The 17,678-nt window shown below is 38.5% G+C and overlaps 2 protein-coding genes across 11 annotated transcripts in view; one reads left to right on the plus strand and one right to left on the minus strand.

Annotated features, from left to right (window-relative positions):
* The window catches only part of LOC133997536 (nesprin-2), an 83,836-nt gene extending 72,747 nt beyond the window's left edge, over positions 1 to 11,089 (minus strand). For 9 of the 10 annotated variants that reach the window (XM_062437158.1, XM_062437165.1, XM_062437164.1 and 6 more), the window contains exons 1-17: positions 10,969 to 11,089; positions 10,556 to 10,660; positions 7,403 to 7,464; positions 5,081 to 5,176; positions 4,875 to 4,952; positions 4,684 to 4,776; positions 4,199 to 4,395; positions 3,551 to 3,750; positions 3,245 to 3,345; positions 2,446 to 2,559; positions 2,197 to 2,334; positions 1,872 to 2,036; positions 1,416 to 1,528; positions 1,091 to 1,259; positions 666 to 762; positions 360 to 559; positions 127 to 279 (exon numbers count right to left, since the gene is read on the minus strand). In XM_062437158.1, the coding sequence (XP_062293142.1) occupies positions 127 to 279; positions 360 to 559; positions 666 to 762; positions 1,091 to 1,259; positions 1,416 to 1,528; positions 1,872 to 2,036; positions 2,197 to 2,334; positions 2,446 to 2,559; positions 3,245 to 3,345; positions 3,551 to 3,750; positions 4,199 to 4,395; positions 4,684 to 4,776; positions 4,875 to 4,952; positions 5,081 to 5,176; positions 7,403 to 7,464; positions 10,556 to 10,631 (2,052 nt within the window). In that variant the 5' untranslated portion in view covers positions 10,632 to 10,660; positions 10,969 to 11,089. Of the gene's footprint in view, positions 1 to 126; positions 280 to 359; positions 560 to 665; positions 763 to 1,090; positions 1,260 to 1,415; positions 1,529 to 1,871; positions 2,037 to 2,196; positions 2,335 to 2,445; positions 2,560 to 3,244; positions 3,346 to 3,550; positions 3,751 to 4,198; positions 4,396 to 4,683; positions 4,777 to 4,874; positions 4,953 to 5,080; positions 5,177 to 7,402; positions 7,465 to 10,555; positions 10,701 to 10,968 lie in introns of all 10 variants that reach the window. The other variant, XM_062437156.1, reaches the window with a different exon arrangement.
* A 2,491-nt stretch (positions 11,090 to 13,580) lies between these two features.
* atp5mj (ATP synthase membrane subunit j) lies at positions 13,581 to 16,445 on the plus strand. The gene is made up of 4 exons (XM_062437367.1): positions 13,581 to 13,690; positions 14,598 to 14,721; positions 15,218 to 15,238; positions 16,309 to 16,445. The coding sequence occupies exons 2-4, from the start codon at positions 14,598 to 14,600 to the stop codon at positions 16,320 to 16,322; spliced, it is 159 nt and encodes a 52-aa protein (XP_062293351.1). The 5' UTR covers positions 13,581 to 13,690; the 3' UTR covers positions 16,323 to 16,445.
* The last annotated feature ends 1,233 nt before the right edge of the window (positions 16,446 to 17,678 follow it).

Here is a 17,678-nt window from a genome sequence, read left to right on the forward strand (position 1 = left end):
GCTACCAAATTTGAAATTAAATTAAAAAAGACTCTCATCTAAAAACATTTTAGTTTAATTCTGTGAAGATTATGACCAGTTCCTCTTCCTTCATGTAAAATGTGCAATAAGAACATGCGTACTTACAAACATTGTCTTCTTCATGCAATCAGCCCACTGCTTGTTGAGCTTGCTGAGTTGCTCGGCCAGAAGGAGGCTGGTTGAAGCTTCTGTCACTTCGATGAGCAAGTTCCCCACCTCGTTCACCTGAGCCTGACACGAAGTCCACTCACTCATATCCTGCCGTAAAAGAAGCATATTTACTTCCTGCTCCCTTTTAAACCTACACAAGACTAGATAACGAGAGCCATAAAGCTCACCTGCATCCCTTCAGCAGCAGACTGGGTTTCTGACTGTGCTTTCTGTTTCAGCCATGTGTGTAGAGAGATAAGGCACTTGTCGTAGGTCTCCCAAGCAGACGCCACTCTCTCCATCGTCGTCTTCACAGTCGCCACAGCCTGTGTGACCAGCGCAGCTTCACTTTCTGCTTCCTTCACCTGTCGAGTAACAAACTGGGAATCTGGACATGTGGGGAGGAGAGAGTGAGGAGTTTAAGTAATGTCTTGTGATGTAAAAAAAATCATTATCTTTTCTTATTATATCACAGACATTCATTTAGTCCATACCTAGTGCTGCTTTGCTGGTATAAACATTAGCCTTCTCCTTCAGGTTTTGGAGAGCATCCGTCAGAATCATAAGCAGACCTTGGCGCTCCACTGTTTCCTAGACAACCAAGAAAAATCATTGTTGTTGCTGGTTATTCAAAGGACATAATTTATTAGATTAATCACTAGAGTTAAAAAACATTTTGACAAGACCAACTGAAATCAAGAGGATAAGTTTTTTGGATCTATACATTAGTTTAATAATATCAGATCCTAGTTCAGTCTGATGAGCTGAAACAGTGCATATGCTCTGTTTATTAAAATGACTAAATCACATTAACTGTGCCATTTGCTGTTCAGCAGCTCACATTATTGCTGCTCACATCACTTTGCTTTTGAAACTTGTGTAACACGGTTTCACATCCTCCTCTTTCATATGAACTCACATGCCAGTCCTGCAGAAGCTGAAGAACTGTCTCTTGGGATTTGTACGGAGCCTTCCAGTACTGAACCTTAGCACTGACGCGGCCCATGAGGTCCAGCATGGTGTGACGGGATTCCTTGAATTCCAACTTGATCCCTTGATATTTGGCTGTGACTCGGACATTGGTTAATCTTTTTTTTCCCAAATAAAAAAAGGAAACACATTATTCAATTATTTTTATTGGCACACAACTGTAGATCATTTTAATACCACTTTAAATATCCATAAGGGAAAAATAAATTCAAAAAATACAGTGAATAAAGAAGCTGAACAGTTACATCACGTACCGTCTTTTTATCTCATCAAACTTTTCAAGGGGCACTATAATGTTCCCGGAGTCATCCATGTTGTTGAAAGTGTCGAGGATACTGGAGTGATGGCTTATCTCCTTAATTAAAGTCTTAAGAATACCAACAAATAGGGACATAAACACAACGTTGTTATGCTGCATGTTCATATACACAGTGCTCACATCTTCCCCATTCAGTGCATATAGTATAAATATTGTTGTTATTTCAGGCTTTCAGAACACTAAAAATGTGTTTGTTTAGGGTGTTTGAGAACAAGGAAGATCAAATGTTTAAAAATATCTTCAATTTGAAGCTCATTTTTTGAGCAAATAATCGTTATCTGTATGACATCACTTTTCAAGCCATCGATTGCATACTGATTACTCTCTTGCTCCCTCTCTCTATATTCCAAATAAATGACTAAAACAGTTGGAAATCGTTTATTATTCAAACCTTTAGAGTGTCTTGTTGAGCTCTTGCTTCTTTGGCAGCATCTGCGTGGTCTTTCACTGTTTCCCCCTCTTCTGTTAGCGCTGCCTCCGCACGCTGCAGCCACAAAGCCACAGAGTCCATAGGAGGAGGAAGACTCCGATCCAGGTCTGTTTTACATCTCTGCAGCTGGAGGATGACAGACACACACACATGTGCAACATGGTTTAAAACTGGTGGTGGTAACTTTCATAACATCTAAACCAAAACATGTAATATGAGAGCAAGACAAGTATGACTTTTTGCTCATCTGAGGGGCAGAGTGCAACCCTGCTCCTTATTTCCTCACCTCCCCCTCCAGATGATCCAACGATGTCCTGAGAGCATGCTGCTCTTGACTCAGGTCGGGGCATCGTCTTATAGCAGAGAAGAGGGTCATCACTGGTCTCTTTTGCTCAGTGAAGTTGCTGGCAAGGCTTTGAAAGACCTGCGAATCAAACACAGTGACAGCCCTGAACCGCTCCACCACAATACTAAATAACTAAATAATGCACATCAGTGAATGTTTTCTTCTTTCACTATTTGTGCTTTACCTTACCTGATATTTTTCTGCATAGCTTGATTTCTCTGCGGCTGTCCACGCCTCTGACAGTTCCTCGTAGGCTTGCTGCAACCAGCAGGTCACCTCTCGTGCACGCTGGCTGGGAGATGTCTACATTTTCATGATTGAAACAGATAACAAATACACTTAGACTGTTATTCAGCTCTTTGAGTAGAATGATTTTTGAACCTTGGATGCATCAGAAGAAATCCAAATGGTTCAAAACTTCATATCAGAAAATGTTATTCTTGTAGGCACAAACATGCATCCAATGAACATTGTCTGGCAATGTAAATGTGCCCCATTCATGCAAATTGCTGCATGACAGAAAGACATATAGAGTGACAAACATGAACTGAAGAAGGAAGTCTTTGCTCTGTGTATATTTACAGTACCTGGCGTAATGGCGAGACAGCAATTGCTGGAGTAAAGTGAGTAGGCAAGTTCACAGGTGAGAAACAAGGGGGCTGAGCCAGAGGAAACAGCTACACCACCAGACAGAAGAAAGCATGAAAGAAAGAGTTGGAAGAAGAGGACAGGGAAGATGATTAACACCCATCAGTTTGCAGATATAAAAGTAGCTGGGAAGAGAGGCAGCAGGGGGCGAAAGAGTATTGAACATCCAACTGAAACAGCGATTCTATCACTCTGTAACTCTGCATTTTGATTTTTCATGTATTCACTGGATTCTTATTGTGAAACATCACATTAAATATGCAATGCTCTGGAAAATAAGTCTTGTGTATTTAGTAAGTGTGAAGTCAATGTGGCACAGTAATTTAAATGAATGGTTAACCTGCATATCGTCATCAGGTGCTGGCATGTCATTGGAGTACTGTAGAAACTGGGCCACGTAAGTCATGATGGACTTCTCATCTGGGTCTTCAACATCAACATCTTAAGTGAGAGAAAATACAGAGAAAGACTTTATCGTTGTTCAGAGTGGCAGAAACTCACTTCCATTTTATGTTGGTGCCTTAACGGACATTAAATAAAACCAGAATTAGTTTGTTTCTCAAGAATGTTTTATATTAAGAGCAGCATTTCAAATAAAAATAGCTGTTATAATTTCGAAACTTATGAGTGATTTTGTCTGCCTCACCTTGAGGCTCCAGCAGGCGGGCGATGTGGAGTTCCCTCTCAGCCAAGTGAAACGCTTCCTCCAGGTTCTCCTGGTTGCTTCTGGACCGGACCAGAGAGAGATCCAACAGCTGTGGTCTGAGAGAGCACAAGATGGCCAAGAAGGCTTCTCCACTCCTCCAACTCGACTTGAAGTCTTTCATGCTGATAGAGCAACCGACCCTAGAGACAAAAACAGACGAAGTAAGAAAGAACAAAGAAAAAAGAATAATTATTACAAGGCGAGACAAACAGTTCAGCAAATTTCAGTCACGTTAGCTTTGCTTGATTTAACAAACGGCTGGAGAATATCCATGACTGAATTCGAAACAGGCAACTAGTCCAAGACAGAGAAAACATATCAGCAAGTGCTTTGATACTAGCATTCATCTCATCCACCTGTTTGGTATTTTTTGAGATGAAAAGGGAGCACTAAGAGGAAAGCCAAGCAAACAGATGGGCAGCATGCAAGCTTCACAAAGAAAGGTCTAAGGCTGCAAGTCATTCCTACTGAGACACCATTTTAAACATAAGCTCGTTACTACAATGGCCTTCTACTCTTTCAAAAAAATATCAAACAAACATGTTGCACCTTTGTTTAACACATGAATCATTTTGCTTAAAAACTCACTTTTGGCATTGGTCCCTCACCCACATGAGCAGGGCTCTTCTGGCGGACATTCGGAAGCGTCTGTGGAGGGGCGATGTCCGACCTGCAGGAACTGGACTAGCTGGGATTGGGCTGCCGGACCAGGAGTCCACACTGACCAGAGAGTCGAGGGACGAGTGACGGGAGCTGAAAGAGAGAGTGCTGGCCAGCTCCTCAATCTAAAACAGAGATAGAGAATTTGAAATATAATTGATCAAATTATTGGTATCATCAAATTTGCTCATAAATGTTTGAAATCTGATCAAAATTTAGAATCAGTGCACGTTAAAAGTCTCCAGATTCAAAGTGGTCAATCTCATAATAAATACCCTTTTAATATCATATACTAATATGTTGAAATCTACTACACAGAAATCTAGACATCAAACTTCTTCATACAGCAGAAGCAGAAGTGGTTGTTTAATCTGGGCCGTTATTCATATTCTACTATTACCACATGCACTCACATGACAGTGGAGAATGATGGTCCACACAAGGCCGAGAATGATGGAGGGCCGTCCGTCTATGATATCTGGGATGTTTATGTTCACCAGTTTGATCTGCACCAACCAACCGCAACAAAGGTTAATAATAACACATGCAACAGATTCAGATGCCATGTTTTTGGGGGTTTTTTTCGGTGTGTGTGGAAACTTACAGATTTTTTCTTGAGGAAGTTCAGTGCTGTTTCAATGTTGGCCCGTTGCTGAAAAACCCCACGGCCTCTTTGTCTTTTCTGTAGAACAATTTACAGTGCTGTGATAACAACATGGTAATCCTTAAGCTAACATATCTGCAAATTTAGCATGTTTTGTTTTGGCTCTTTGCTTCAACCAGTATTTGTCTAGTTGTTAAGTAACTCACCATATTTTGTCCGCTCATCACCTCCAGCAGGTCAAGCAGTGGCGACCCATCTTTGAGGTCAGAAAACAGGTCTGACACAAATGAGGGAGGCGTTCTCTGTAATGATAAACAAGGTAATTGATTTGAGTCTAGACATATTGTGGAATGTGCTGCATGTGGTAACAAACATCGAGATCAGTTTTGAGACATTATTAAAAAATACTAAATATATACCAAATTAGAGTAATAAATAACCCTGGGTCACATTGTCATATTTGGAGGAAAATTTGCTGCATTTTACACAAAACAGGAAGTTGTTCAGGGTTTCTTTGTGTCATTTGATAAAGTGATAAAATGCTGATCATTTCTTTCACACTTGTCCTTCTGTAAACCAAAGAGGAAAAACAATCTGTGTGACAGGAAACAACATAGTTTACTGGAAATGTGAACTATATTGTGGGTCATATTGTAAAAATTCTGATCAAACAATCTAGCCGCTTTAACTCCATTTAATGTTAATGGTAAGATCTCTGCAGGATCACCAGATTTGTGTGTTTTATGCAAAGTAAGTGATATTACTGATGATCTGGCAACTTCCCTCAACTTCAAGTTGTACCATTCTTGACTAGCAGTGGCAATAGAGAAATATTGAATGCCATCTCTCCCCTTTTCCGTGAGTGGTTTAAGGGTAGAGTTAAGTGTGTCATTAAGTCATGAACATTATGTATAAGCTAAATTAGCCACAGCTTAACCGACTGATCTGTTTACGACTGTCAGGCATCATTTCATAATAAAAACATGTCAGCGGCAGCCTGAGCAGCACAGACACAAAGGTGAGTTACGGCCTCTCAGGTGAGCTCTAACGTCATAGTGAAAGATCTAGCAATAAGTTCAGGAGTTAAATGAAAACTAATATAAATAGAAGTTTTAGAGATGATTTAAAGACAGATTTGAGCATCACTACAGCTCTGTCATGAAATTCTTGAGTTATGTCGCCCAAAATCTACAAGAAGGACAGAATCTTAGGTGAGGTTTGAAAACCTCACAGCAGCGAGTTATACAGCAGCACATTACCTACAGGCTTCTACAAATTTACTGTGACAGACTATGATATGTAGATTTTAAACAGTAATTTCGGTATCATATTTATTGTTCAGTAGTCTATCAATAAATAAAAATATGAAAAAATCATGATACAAGTTTTATTTCAGGCACGTAAGCAAATGCATATTCAGCTAAATAAATATTTTGCAGAGTCATTCTCTTTATGTGTGTATGTGTGTGTGTGCAGACATGCGCCTATAAAAGAGATTGATAGAGAAGTAGAGTACACAGAAAGTACACATACAGTATTATTTTGGCTGTCCTACAAAAAAATGTTCCCACCAAAGTTGAAACCGAACCTACAACCCTGCTTGCTGCTATGAATATGTAATAGATTCATCTAGAAGTCTTTGTGTCACACGGGTAAGTGTTGTCCTCCAGACATAGGGGAATTACAGTATCTCGTGCTGGGGGATTGTCAGCGAACTCAGATTGTTGTAACACATGTCAACTTATTAACAAGTGATTTTGGAGGGTTATATGGACATGCGGTTATGAAGAGCAGGTCGGGTTCAGATTACGTGCTGTTCTGCTCCACTGAAGCACTATTTATATTCTGTGCACGTGTCACAAGCAGCTCAAGGTCTCTTTCCAGCGGGATCCAGGGTGAGCTGCTTCAATGCACTTTACTGTGAGTCAGCAGGTCACTCTACGGCTGCCTAATATCATTTACAGCCCTACCACGGTATGATGTCATGTCACTTTTTACTACTAAATGTTTTATATCTAAGCATTAATTCTAGTCCAAATATTACTAGAGAGAGTGCTTATATTTGACCAAACCTTTAATCAGCAGTTCTGATCAGGTTTTGCTTGAGCAGTCTCTTGCATTAGAAGGTGGAGTGTAGATTATGTTCGGCACTAAATACCTTCAAATTTCTCATAAAGCTCATGCATGAAAGTAAAACACCAGCAGGCAGTGCATTTAGAATTACAGGAAGGCCATGGAATACCAGCAAAAGACAGTTACATGTGAGTCAATGCTGTGAAACATCAGTCCCTTTTCTGCCTCTCCACTATATTCTCCAAGTGTTTAAGAAGCACAAAAGATGTACATTTTGTATTCAGTGTTACAATTGCTCCAGCAGCTGTTTTATCTTTACAAATGTATAGCCATATGTGATTTGTCATAGAAATAAGGTGGCTGCAGTTTCCTGTTTCCATCTCCAAATGTATTAAAAGTTTATGTTCATTCATTATTCTATAAGCACTGCACACAGTTGTGATTTTCCAACATACCTTCGAGAGTTGAGCATTTATCCAGTTGGTGAAAGTCCTTTTCTGGATCTGTTCCTGCTCCACTGTTAGGGAAAGATAAACTGTCATTTATATGCACACAAGATAGTTTCTTAGTATTAAAAACAAATGATTTTCTATGGATTTTAAAAGCTTGTGTCAGACAGTTTGACACCATGGCATGCCAAGTTTGCCTACTGTTTGAAACACGTCATATAACTGCCTAAGTCTGCAGTTTGAATCCACCTATGGACCTTAATTGCATGTCACACCCTGAAACCCTCTCCCTTTAATAACTGTTATCTCTCCACTGTCCCTATAATAAAGGTATGACCTAGAAAGAGACACTTTGACAGCAGCGTGGTCTGTAGGTGTACACAGTAATGAATTAGTGAGTTGTATTCCTTGGCTGTCTCAGTTTTCCTTTATGTGAAAGTCCATTTATCCCTTCTCATGCATGTTATGCTATATGATGCACACATAGAAGAATATGTTGTTGGAAATTGGCAACAAATTTGATGTGCAACTTTAATTTTTCTTATCATTTTCCATTCTGTCTGGTTTCAATTTAAACTGGACTGGAAACCACCGACTAATAGAACAAAATGCACACACATATTATCAGATATATGGCAGCATATTCCTAAAAAATTGACGTATTGCATGACTGTTTCTGTGTAGAATATTTTATTTGTTAAAAATAATCCAGAAATGTTATTATAGCAGTGGGAACCTAGATTTGAGCTGCAGCAAAATCTACTCACCAACCATAGGAGACTGAAGGACTTTTCGACACTCCATGTTTGCAACCAGTAGTCAATAAAGCCATGTATTAGTACTGAAGAGAATACTTAAACAACATATAACTCCCTTCTCTCCCACTAGCTGAACTCAAAGTGCATGGCTTCCTCTTTAAGCGAAAGTAAGGCTATCAGATGGAATTTGGCTTCAAGACAGTGAGAGACATAGATACTGAAGCACAGACACACACACACACACACACACACACACACACACACAGCAGATATATGCAGACACACATTTATAGCCATAATGAAGTCCAACACAGACATATGTATGCATTGAAGGGAATGGTTTGCACATGGATCTCCAGAGGTACTAGACCAGTTCCTAAGCTTCTGTTGCCAAAACATAAATCTTTTACTATATATAACATTATAATAGCTTTCCATTCGTTATGGAAGTGACAGGAGGCTTATAGAAATGTGAAAGCAGTTTTGGAAATGTAGTCAGATTGTTGAGATTTAGCTTAAAGAATAAAAGTTTACAGTAAAGTGTTGTGGAACAATGAAAATAATGATTTCCCAGAAATCCTTGTTTGTCAAGTTGTATAAAATACTTTGTAATTGTATGTAAAAGTATGAATGATTATCACTACACTAAAAAAGTCGCTCTTAATTCAATGATGTTTTTTATCAGCATCACTTTAATAAACACTTATCCTGATCTGGTTTTATGCTGCATGATTACACATCTCAGTGTCGTTCCCGCCAACCAGACAAGACTATAATTACAAAAACATGTGTCGGGGCTGTTTTATGATTCCATGTGTAGTAAGTAAAGGACCCCGGAGCTGTGTCTGAGGCAATCAGAAAAGCACCCTGTCACTTCCAGATTCATGGGCTTGCACTTGGCTGTGAATCTGACTTAGTGACTCGGCTGTTTGTTTAAGAGCTGGCAAAGGCAGACAAGTCCTGAGCTATTTAATCACTCGACTCCACCCAACAGGCTCAGCAGAGAGCACTCAGGCACATTGTAAGATAGATATATACTCACTCAAATATAATTTCTCATATCATAGTCCAATCATGAGACTTTTAAGAGCTCATAAACTAAATAACAAACAAATGTAATGCCAGCATGATTTCATAGTGTGAGATTGTATTTTGGACACAAAACATGTTTTTCATGCTTTCTATGATTTGCTTCATAACTTCAGTCTTTAGTTGCCATGCGGATTACATTCACCTTCATGTTCAGACACCTGGCTTTGTTTATTTTGGTGCAAAATCAAAACTTAAATGTCAAATATTCCCTGTTGCACAATATAATCCTTTTTTTTTTAAAAGGGTGTAAGGATATAATTGGCACTAGTCACTGATAAAAGCACATCTGTACTTAAAAAACACTCATTTACAATGTTAAATCATTTTGTGTAACTTGCTATAATGTGCACTGCTCAAAGAGATGCAACACTTAAACATATTTTACGTACATTTCCACAAAGACATGATATACATAGTTTTCAAAGCTGCTACATTTGAGATACCTATTTGAGACACCCATTTGGAGTACCAGAATGTTAAGTAACTAAATATTTGTCCGATTGATTAGTATTCTGGCTTCCATCATAATTTTTAGAACGATTATACTGTAGCTATTATTACATACAGTATACAGTAGTTATGTTGCCTGAAATAATAAGAACAATTTAATACGTGCAGTTATGCATGTGATTGCAGGCCTGTTTGATCAGGAAATTCAATTATGCAGCCAATAAGAGACAGAGTGACAAACAGTCTTGTAACCCAAAACATTTGAGTGTTTCCCATTTTAGAATATAGGGCAAAGAGATTGAATAGATTTGTGCCTCTTCTGAAGAAATATTTTTTGGTACTGCTATGTAATTTTAACCAAACACAAGTCATTAAAATAAATCTGAATTTATCTGAATCTATATATCTTAAGAACTAAAATGTGAAGAGTGTCCTCCTACAGTGTGTGTAATTGAGGGCAAACCTGATAAAAATACAACTGAATTTTATGAGCAAAACTGTCTTATAGATGCAATAAAACTGAAGCATGGATCAGACAGCAATAAACTATTAAGAGTGTGTTAGCATTATGTCAGCAGAAGACTGGACTCATCAACAAATGTATACAACCACTAAGAAGATACAATTAAGATTTAAAGACTTGATAATATAGAACTGTATGATTTCACCACTTCCATTTCTATTTTCTAGCCACTTCTTCAGGTTATAAAGTCATGCTGCACATAACCATATCAGAGTAACACAAGACACTTTGAAACAGTATCTCCTTGACACGCTTCAAAGACAGACGCCCACTGTGATTCCCCACCGCAACACATCACATGTCACAACATCCATAAAAGTACAGGAATAAACTGACCTTGGAGGAGCATGTGCACATTGTCAATGTCCAATGGGATTCCTCTGTCGTCATCCTCCGCTCCACCTGAAGCCATGTAGTCTCCAAGCGTAGCTCAAAATTAGCCTTGGAACAGTCCAGGAGACATAGATGAGTAAATAGTCGACTGGAGAGAAAGCCACAACACCGAAAAGGGGGGAATGCAGCACTGTCAATTTTGTTTTTTTCCCAAAATATTAATGTCAGCTGCCTTCACTGCCTGATTAGTCATGTTAGGAACGCACCCATCCACACCCACACACACACACACGCAAGTATACACATGCAAACACTCAAACAAAAGGCTGTGGAGTAAGGAGAGAGCCAGTAACACACTGCCATAACGTAGATCATTATGCAAAAACAGATGGCTTGTTCTCAAATCTCTTACATACCTGTTGCTGAGCTGTAGTCACAGAAGACAGCTATTGTAGTGCATGTTACAACGAAGAATAGAGTACTAGCAATGTACAGCTGTGTACTTTCATATTCGCAGTGTTGTATTCACTGAGTCCCTTCAAATAGGACTTGGCCTTTAGGTGCTCATACATGAAACAAGGTGCTTCGGCCCTATTGGAGCGTGGCAACAAAAAACTGTGGAAAGTCCCGCCCACCCTTGCTACAGGATGAAATCATTCTTGTGTGCTCTGAAATAAACTTTGTACCCTTTGGCTTTCAAAGAAGTCATATCTCTGTATGCTTGAGCAGAATAGTATTACTGACCTGTCTGGAAACTTTGTGGTTTCCTTTTCTTTGTTTTGCTTTTACGCTACTGTAGTCATGTAAAGATGGGAAGCATGAGCACTGGGAAAGAGCTTTGGTTTGATTGCATTAATGGGAAAGTTTCAGGTTCCTATTGGGGGTTATTGCAGCTCATGACTCTGCAATATACAGCAAGTAATTTAATTCTGCCTTCATTTTTCTCTGTTGGTTTCATATTAAGAGATTGTTGGGAAAGTAGGTGAACCAGCAACAGAGCATGTAACACAGTGACATTTTTACCCTTGAGAGCAGTGCCAGGGTTTTATTTGTTGATTCACTATGGTGAAGCGGTGGACCGCCACAGTATGGCACAAACTGGAGCAGCTGCACCCTCACCTCACATTCCCACGTCACGTCATGGCAGCTAAAGCAGAACAACATAGCGTAAGATATGGTGAATCTGTTCCTCTGGAAAGTCTAAAACTGTGTAACAGACAGTAGCATCAAGTTTAAAAAGCAGGCAAAGTGTAGTGGGTAAACAGTGTGTGACTGAAATCGAAAGTGAGGTGAGATGGGTGGGGGTGGAGGGGTTGGGTGGGTGTGTTCTCATGTTTAACATTTTGTCAGCTGATTTTTAGATAACATTAACGATAAAGTCGCAAATTAAAGGACACTGGTGTGAGGTTTGGTAGCATGAGCAGGTACTGTATGTTAGTCATCAAACTCAGTCACAGTTACAGTCTCACAGTACTCCGACATGCCAGTTTTGGATCTTGTCTTCTGATTTATGAAGCCTGGAAAATGCCTCCTGCCAACAGAATTACTCAAAGGTCAGTTACTCATTATATAAAAGAAATGCAGCCCATCTGCCAAAATCGAGCAAGACCCAACAGGTAATGTCTACTACTTTCTGCAAACAATGGCAGACCAATCCCTCAAATTTATCCCAGCTCATACCTGTGTAATTTTCCTGACCATGTGCACTGTGAGGAAGAGGAGCCTCACCAGGTGGTCCTCAGGCTGTGTGATGCCATCCTGCAGGGTGTGGCATCTGTTGTTGGAGAGTGTGATGATTACAATCCTGGCAGAACAAACTTTAGGGCCAAAACTTTATGGCATCTTTCCAGACAGGAGCTTAGAACAATATCTTCCACAGATCAACTTTTCCCACCAAGTTGGCACGTTTTCATGACACAGTTTTGCCCTTTAACAAAGAGCCCAAGTGGTTGTTTGGCACCATTGTTAAATACATGGATTAAGTGATGAAGTTCAGTTTTGTTTGGGGGGCGTGTGTGAAGAAGTACTGTACAACAATCAAGTGATGTCATCAGCAAGTTTGCAATGGCGCTTCCCTTTACAGTCATCATCAATGGGAGGAATCATGATAATTTCCAGAATAAGCTACATGGTGTGATTCTTTTTACTATCATGTTTAATTTTATTAAATCAGATTTTTAGAGAATAAAATACAGACAGATCTTCTATAGATGCACCTGTTTGTTTCTCGACAAAGGTTATAGACATCCACCCCTCTGAATGAGTTTAATTTAATGATTTACTTTTTTCCATTTAAATTCATAGTTTCTTTTTTTCTGGCTTAAAATATCTGTTTATTGTGTATTTGTATTGTATGACATTATATACTGTACGTACAGTACGCTATATGTTTGACTGTGTTGAATATGTCAATTAATTCATTGTGTATCTGTAAAGTACAAATGTTGCTGTATTTTTTTTATGAATGTTTGCTGTACAGAAGCACATAATCCCCAGACATTAGTTTTCATGTATAAACTAAAATGTGCAATGGTGGAAGGTAAAGTATATTTTACTAATAATACTAATAAGTACAATTTTGAGGTACTTTACTTGAGTATTTCCATCTGATGCTACTTTACACATCCACTACATTTCAGAGAGGGAAATATGGTAGGCTACTTTCTGCTCCAATACATTTATTTGACAGCTTTAGTTACTTTTCAGATGAAGATTTGAGGCAATGGATAATATAAAAAGCTTTTAAAATACAACACATTGTTAAAGATGAAATCAGTGGTTTCCAATCTTTTTGGCCCTAGACATTTTACAAAAAGCAGTGTGCAGTAGCCTAATTTTATTTAATCAAAGGTTCTAAATACTTGTTCCACCACTGAATATAAGTATGTTTGTGTATATGGGTGAGAAAATATTAGTCGACTATACTGTAATTCTAGTTAAATCCTCGAGGAGGAGCCAGCAGTTAGATAGGTCAGTATTCAGACTGTCACCTGTGTATCTCCACTCAGTGGCGCTACAAACAGCAACATTACAGTAAAACTACACAGTGAATAGCAGAAGAAGCTTCTCTCGCTCGACTTTGACGTTTAGCAGCTCCGGCCGGCTTGACCTTCCTCCTGCTACGTTACAAACTGAAAGGTAAGACAAGTATTTGCACTCATTTAGCAATGTCTTTGCAATCATAACACAAACCTTGTTATTTCTCCTTAACAGTGAGTTAATGTTAATGTTAACCTCATTCTCATTGTGGTTTCGAGCGCGTGCTTGCCTCTTGCTACGGCTAGCCTAACGTTAGCATTCTCTGTACTTGTAAAGCAGAGCAGGTTGCTAGCATGCTACAGAACAGCTCATTGATTGAAAGCTAACTAGACAAGTTAAATTACCACAATGTGGATATCATATATATGTCTGCTGTACATTTGGATGTTTTCTTACTTTGTGTAACCGACTTATATACACGCTAACGCTTATTTAGAGGTAGACTCTAGCTGGTAATGTTAGCAGTAGCATTAGCCGTTAGCGTTAGTAGTTATTTTCGGGTCAGATAAGTCCACTAATTTTAATAGAGACGGCAATTAAAAAGTGTCTGTTATGCAACTAAAAGTTTAAGTGCAGATAAGAAAAGTGGCACAATATTACCGTTTTTTGTTGTTAGTGTTTCTGGACAAAGTCATTAGCCAGGCCCGACACAGCTGAGGGTCATTCTGAATGCAGCAACCAAGTTAACTGTTAATGTTCAATAATTGTCTGATTGAAGGAACGTATCTCTAAAGTTTAGCTCAAGACAAAATTAGTGCAGCCTTACGTATTAAATGCATAGCACTAAAAGTATGAGCTGTCACTTGAACTTGAGATAATTCTGCAAGGAGCAATACATTAGTAAATTGACATAATTGTGAATGAAGTTTGGTGTGGTATTGTGTTGCACTTTGGGCAATGTCATTTTCTGTTCCAGTCATTGCTTATATAATCTTGAGGTTATGTCATTGTACTGACTGACTGTACATGAGCTCTCCTTTGACCGTGTTGTTGCTTCCTCCCTCAGATGGCTGGACGTGCATTTGCAAGTTGGTGGTCCAAGTTGGGCCCATACTACACTAAGACATACCAAGAGATCTGGGTGGGTCTTGGCATCATGACATTTCTGTACTACAAGGTTTCCTATGGAGGTGAGTTCACGTCTTACTGATCTGTACAATATGTACAATCTGTATGTGTGTAAATTGAATGTTGAGCAATGTAGTTGGTCTTATACAAGGTGAAGGTGAAAGCAGTCACTCTTTGTACTTAGTGAAAGTGAGTTGGATAAATCTGTAAACATCACCAATGAATAAAAAAAAATCTGTCCTCAGTGTCTGTACAATATATTGTAATATAAGAACACTAAAGTTTGATGCAGGTTTGAATTAAAAATAGCTTATGTAGTGCTGAATAAATGCTATGATCCTGCATCATTAAACAGTGAAGCTGTAAACGGCTCCAGCTGGAGTCACTTACATATATATTATTGCACAGTGTATCCGTAGTATGAGATAATGTGCCTTATCATTTTCTTTAAGTTGTGTATTCTGTGGTATTAATACTGTAAAAGTTTAAGTTTCACTATGAATGAAGTGATACTAATTATCATTATTATTAATATATCATCTTTTTTTTCCATTCCAGGCAATAAGGCTGTGAAGGACAGTAAGTATCATTACATAACATTTTTTCTATTTTAACAATCTTATATAATTAGCGTTCGTCATCGTGATTATATATACTGTGAGATTATATAAATTTGTCAAACATGAGAGATTTTACCACACCATTTAATGACCCTGATTCCTGAGTGTATTATAGGTAGTTTATCAGGCATTTAATTAGCAAAATAGACATTCCTTAATGGTTATTTTAAGTTATCTATTTTTGAGATAATGTACTTACTATGTGATTGTATATACTGTAGATATTACTATAGAGATAATATAAGATTAGCCAGCCCATGGTGGAGAATATTATCCATATTGCACATGTACTACCTGGATTATAGACAAAATGAGTCTTTGATTGTGTAGGTATGTGGATCTTATCCTGTCTTGACCAGAGAAATCTTTTTTGATAGTTGTGTCAGGTTAAGATCATTCTCTGAACTTAAATAATAACCATTTATAAACATCTACAATATGCTTGTAGTTGGATTAAACTCTAGATTTTGATGTGTTGAGGAGACGGAAAAAAATTGCTTTTATAGCATCATCAAGCTTGATTACTTTGAGATATTTTGTGCACAGTCTACAGTCTCGTTGATTGGTGCCAATATAGAAGTGTATGAATTTTCGACACAGATGTTAGAATGGTTAGGTTAGCCATCAGTCATTATCTTCATCTGTTAAGTGACTCTTTAGTCACAGATGTGTTTTGTGTAAAGGAGTTGCAGCAGCAGCAAATATGAGCTGTCATATGTTGTGTAGTTCCATGTGTTTTCCTCTAGATGTCACTAACAGTTAATCCTGTCATTTATGTGGAGTCAGTTTGAGTTTTCTAAGGCAAAAAAGGGACTGAGGGTTTATCTTTAGTTTTGAGTTACGGGGTTAACTTTTAATTTAGAGGATCACTTTAATGTTTTATTTCTGTTTTATCATTAACAACAGCTTCGTCTTTTATCCAGATTGGATAATGTTTTGGTGTTTTTTGGTGTTCATGCCTGATTGGGCACTGTGCATTACATCAATTTGTCATTAAACATGTCACTTACTACTTCTCTTCTTTTGCAGAGCCAGCCCATTAAGGTTTCCTACATGCTGACCACCCCTTCCACCTGCTGTTAAATAATGTCCCAGAGCTTGTCTACGAGTCCAGCTTCATATTTGAATTTTTGTTAATATGGAACAATTAAAGTCGTTAACCAAAACCTTTTGTTTTTGTCCTTTCATTGTTGGCTTTGTCTTGTTCAATAGTACAATTTTTTTATGGTAAGGAGTAAATAATAACTAGATATTCAGTCTTTTTTTAAAAAACACTGAATGGTTTAATCCCGTTTATATAGTCATTTAGGTAACAGTATCATTTAGTTTTTCAGTGTGCCAGCTGTTGGAGTAAAAACTGACAATGAGTGAACTATTTATAGCCAATGAATCACAGTTTGAGTTTATATTTTAACTGATTGAAAAGAGAATAAACCGCAGCGCTGCCATATTTGGTACTGAGTGGGTGTTGGTGTGGGTGATGACTGAGAGGCCAGACATAAAGGTTCCCTGGAGTTTTCTTGTAAATAAACAGAAGTTATGTTTACTTTGGGTGTTACCCTCCAAATCGCATTGTGAGTATCTCTGAGGTCAAACGTTTTGAATGCATTTCTTTCCTTTTAAAACACATACAAAGATGATTTTATTAAAGGGGAGCTGCAGCGATTTTACATTTCTAAGCCTGTTTGCAGCTTTTGGGGAGAAAAAAGAGCTGTGCATAGTCTGATAAATTGCCTCATGTGATGTAACTTGGGGCAGCCTCACATGGAGCTGACAACTACAAATTGAAAATAGATAAATTCTGGGAGTGTGGAGTTACTGTAGCAATAAGTCAACTTACCGAACACTGCTTTTCATCTCTGCTTGAGCCTTGTGGTTCGAGGCTACATCAGCCGCTATGAGCATAACACAGCTGAATCTGCAAATCAAACAGTCAGTGGTTTAGTTGTCATCTAACCTCAACAATATTTAGGACTGCAATGCTGCCTTTTCTGGCCTATTACTGCATTTCTTAGCCATTACACCCACCTGTAGATCATTGGAAGAGTGTGCAACTGAATTGTCACACCCACTTGTATGTTCGCTCTTGTGTGCGAGCACAAGACAAACTGAACAGGGACCCACTCATAAATGAATTGCGCTGTCAGAGGTCAGAAATTCAACATGGTAACTTTAATTAACCATGGTAGTTTAGCATCAGTTGTGGCATCCTTTTTGAATTGCTCACTCTAGATTATGGCACAAAGCACTGTAGCGTCACAACTGGTGTGTTGGAAAAAAATCAATATCAAATGAATCAGTATCTGTTTACAGTTTGGTTCATTGAACTGAGAGTGAGTTGACCAGATTTCTGCCTGGGGCAGAGTTTTAGTGCTGGATGAGGTGGTAGATAAACAGCT

This window comes from Scomber scombrus, chromosome 17 (genome assembly GCF_963691925.1).
Source record: "Scomber scombrus chromosome 17, fScoSco1.1, whole genome shotgun sequence".
Classification (NCBI taxonomy): Eukaryota; Metazoa; Chordata; class Actinopteri; order Scombriformes; family Scombridae; genus Scomber; species Scomber scombrus.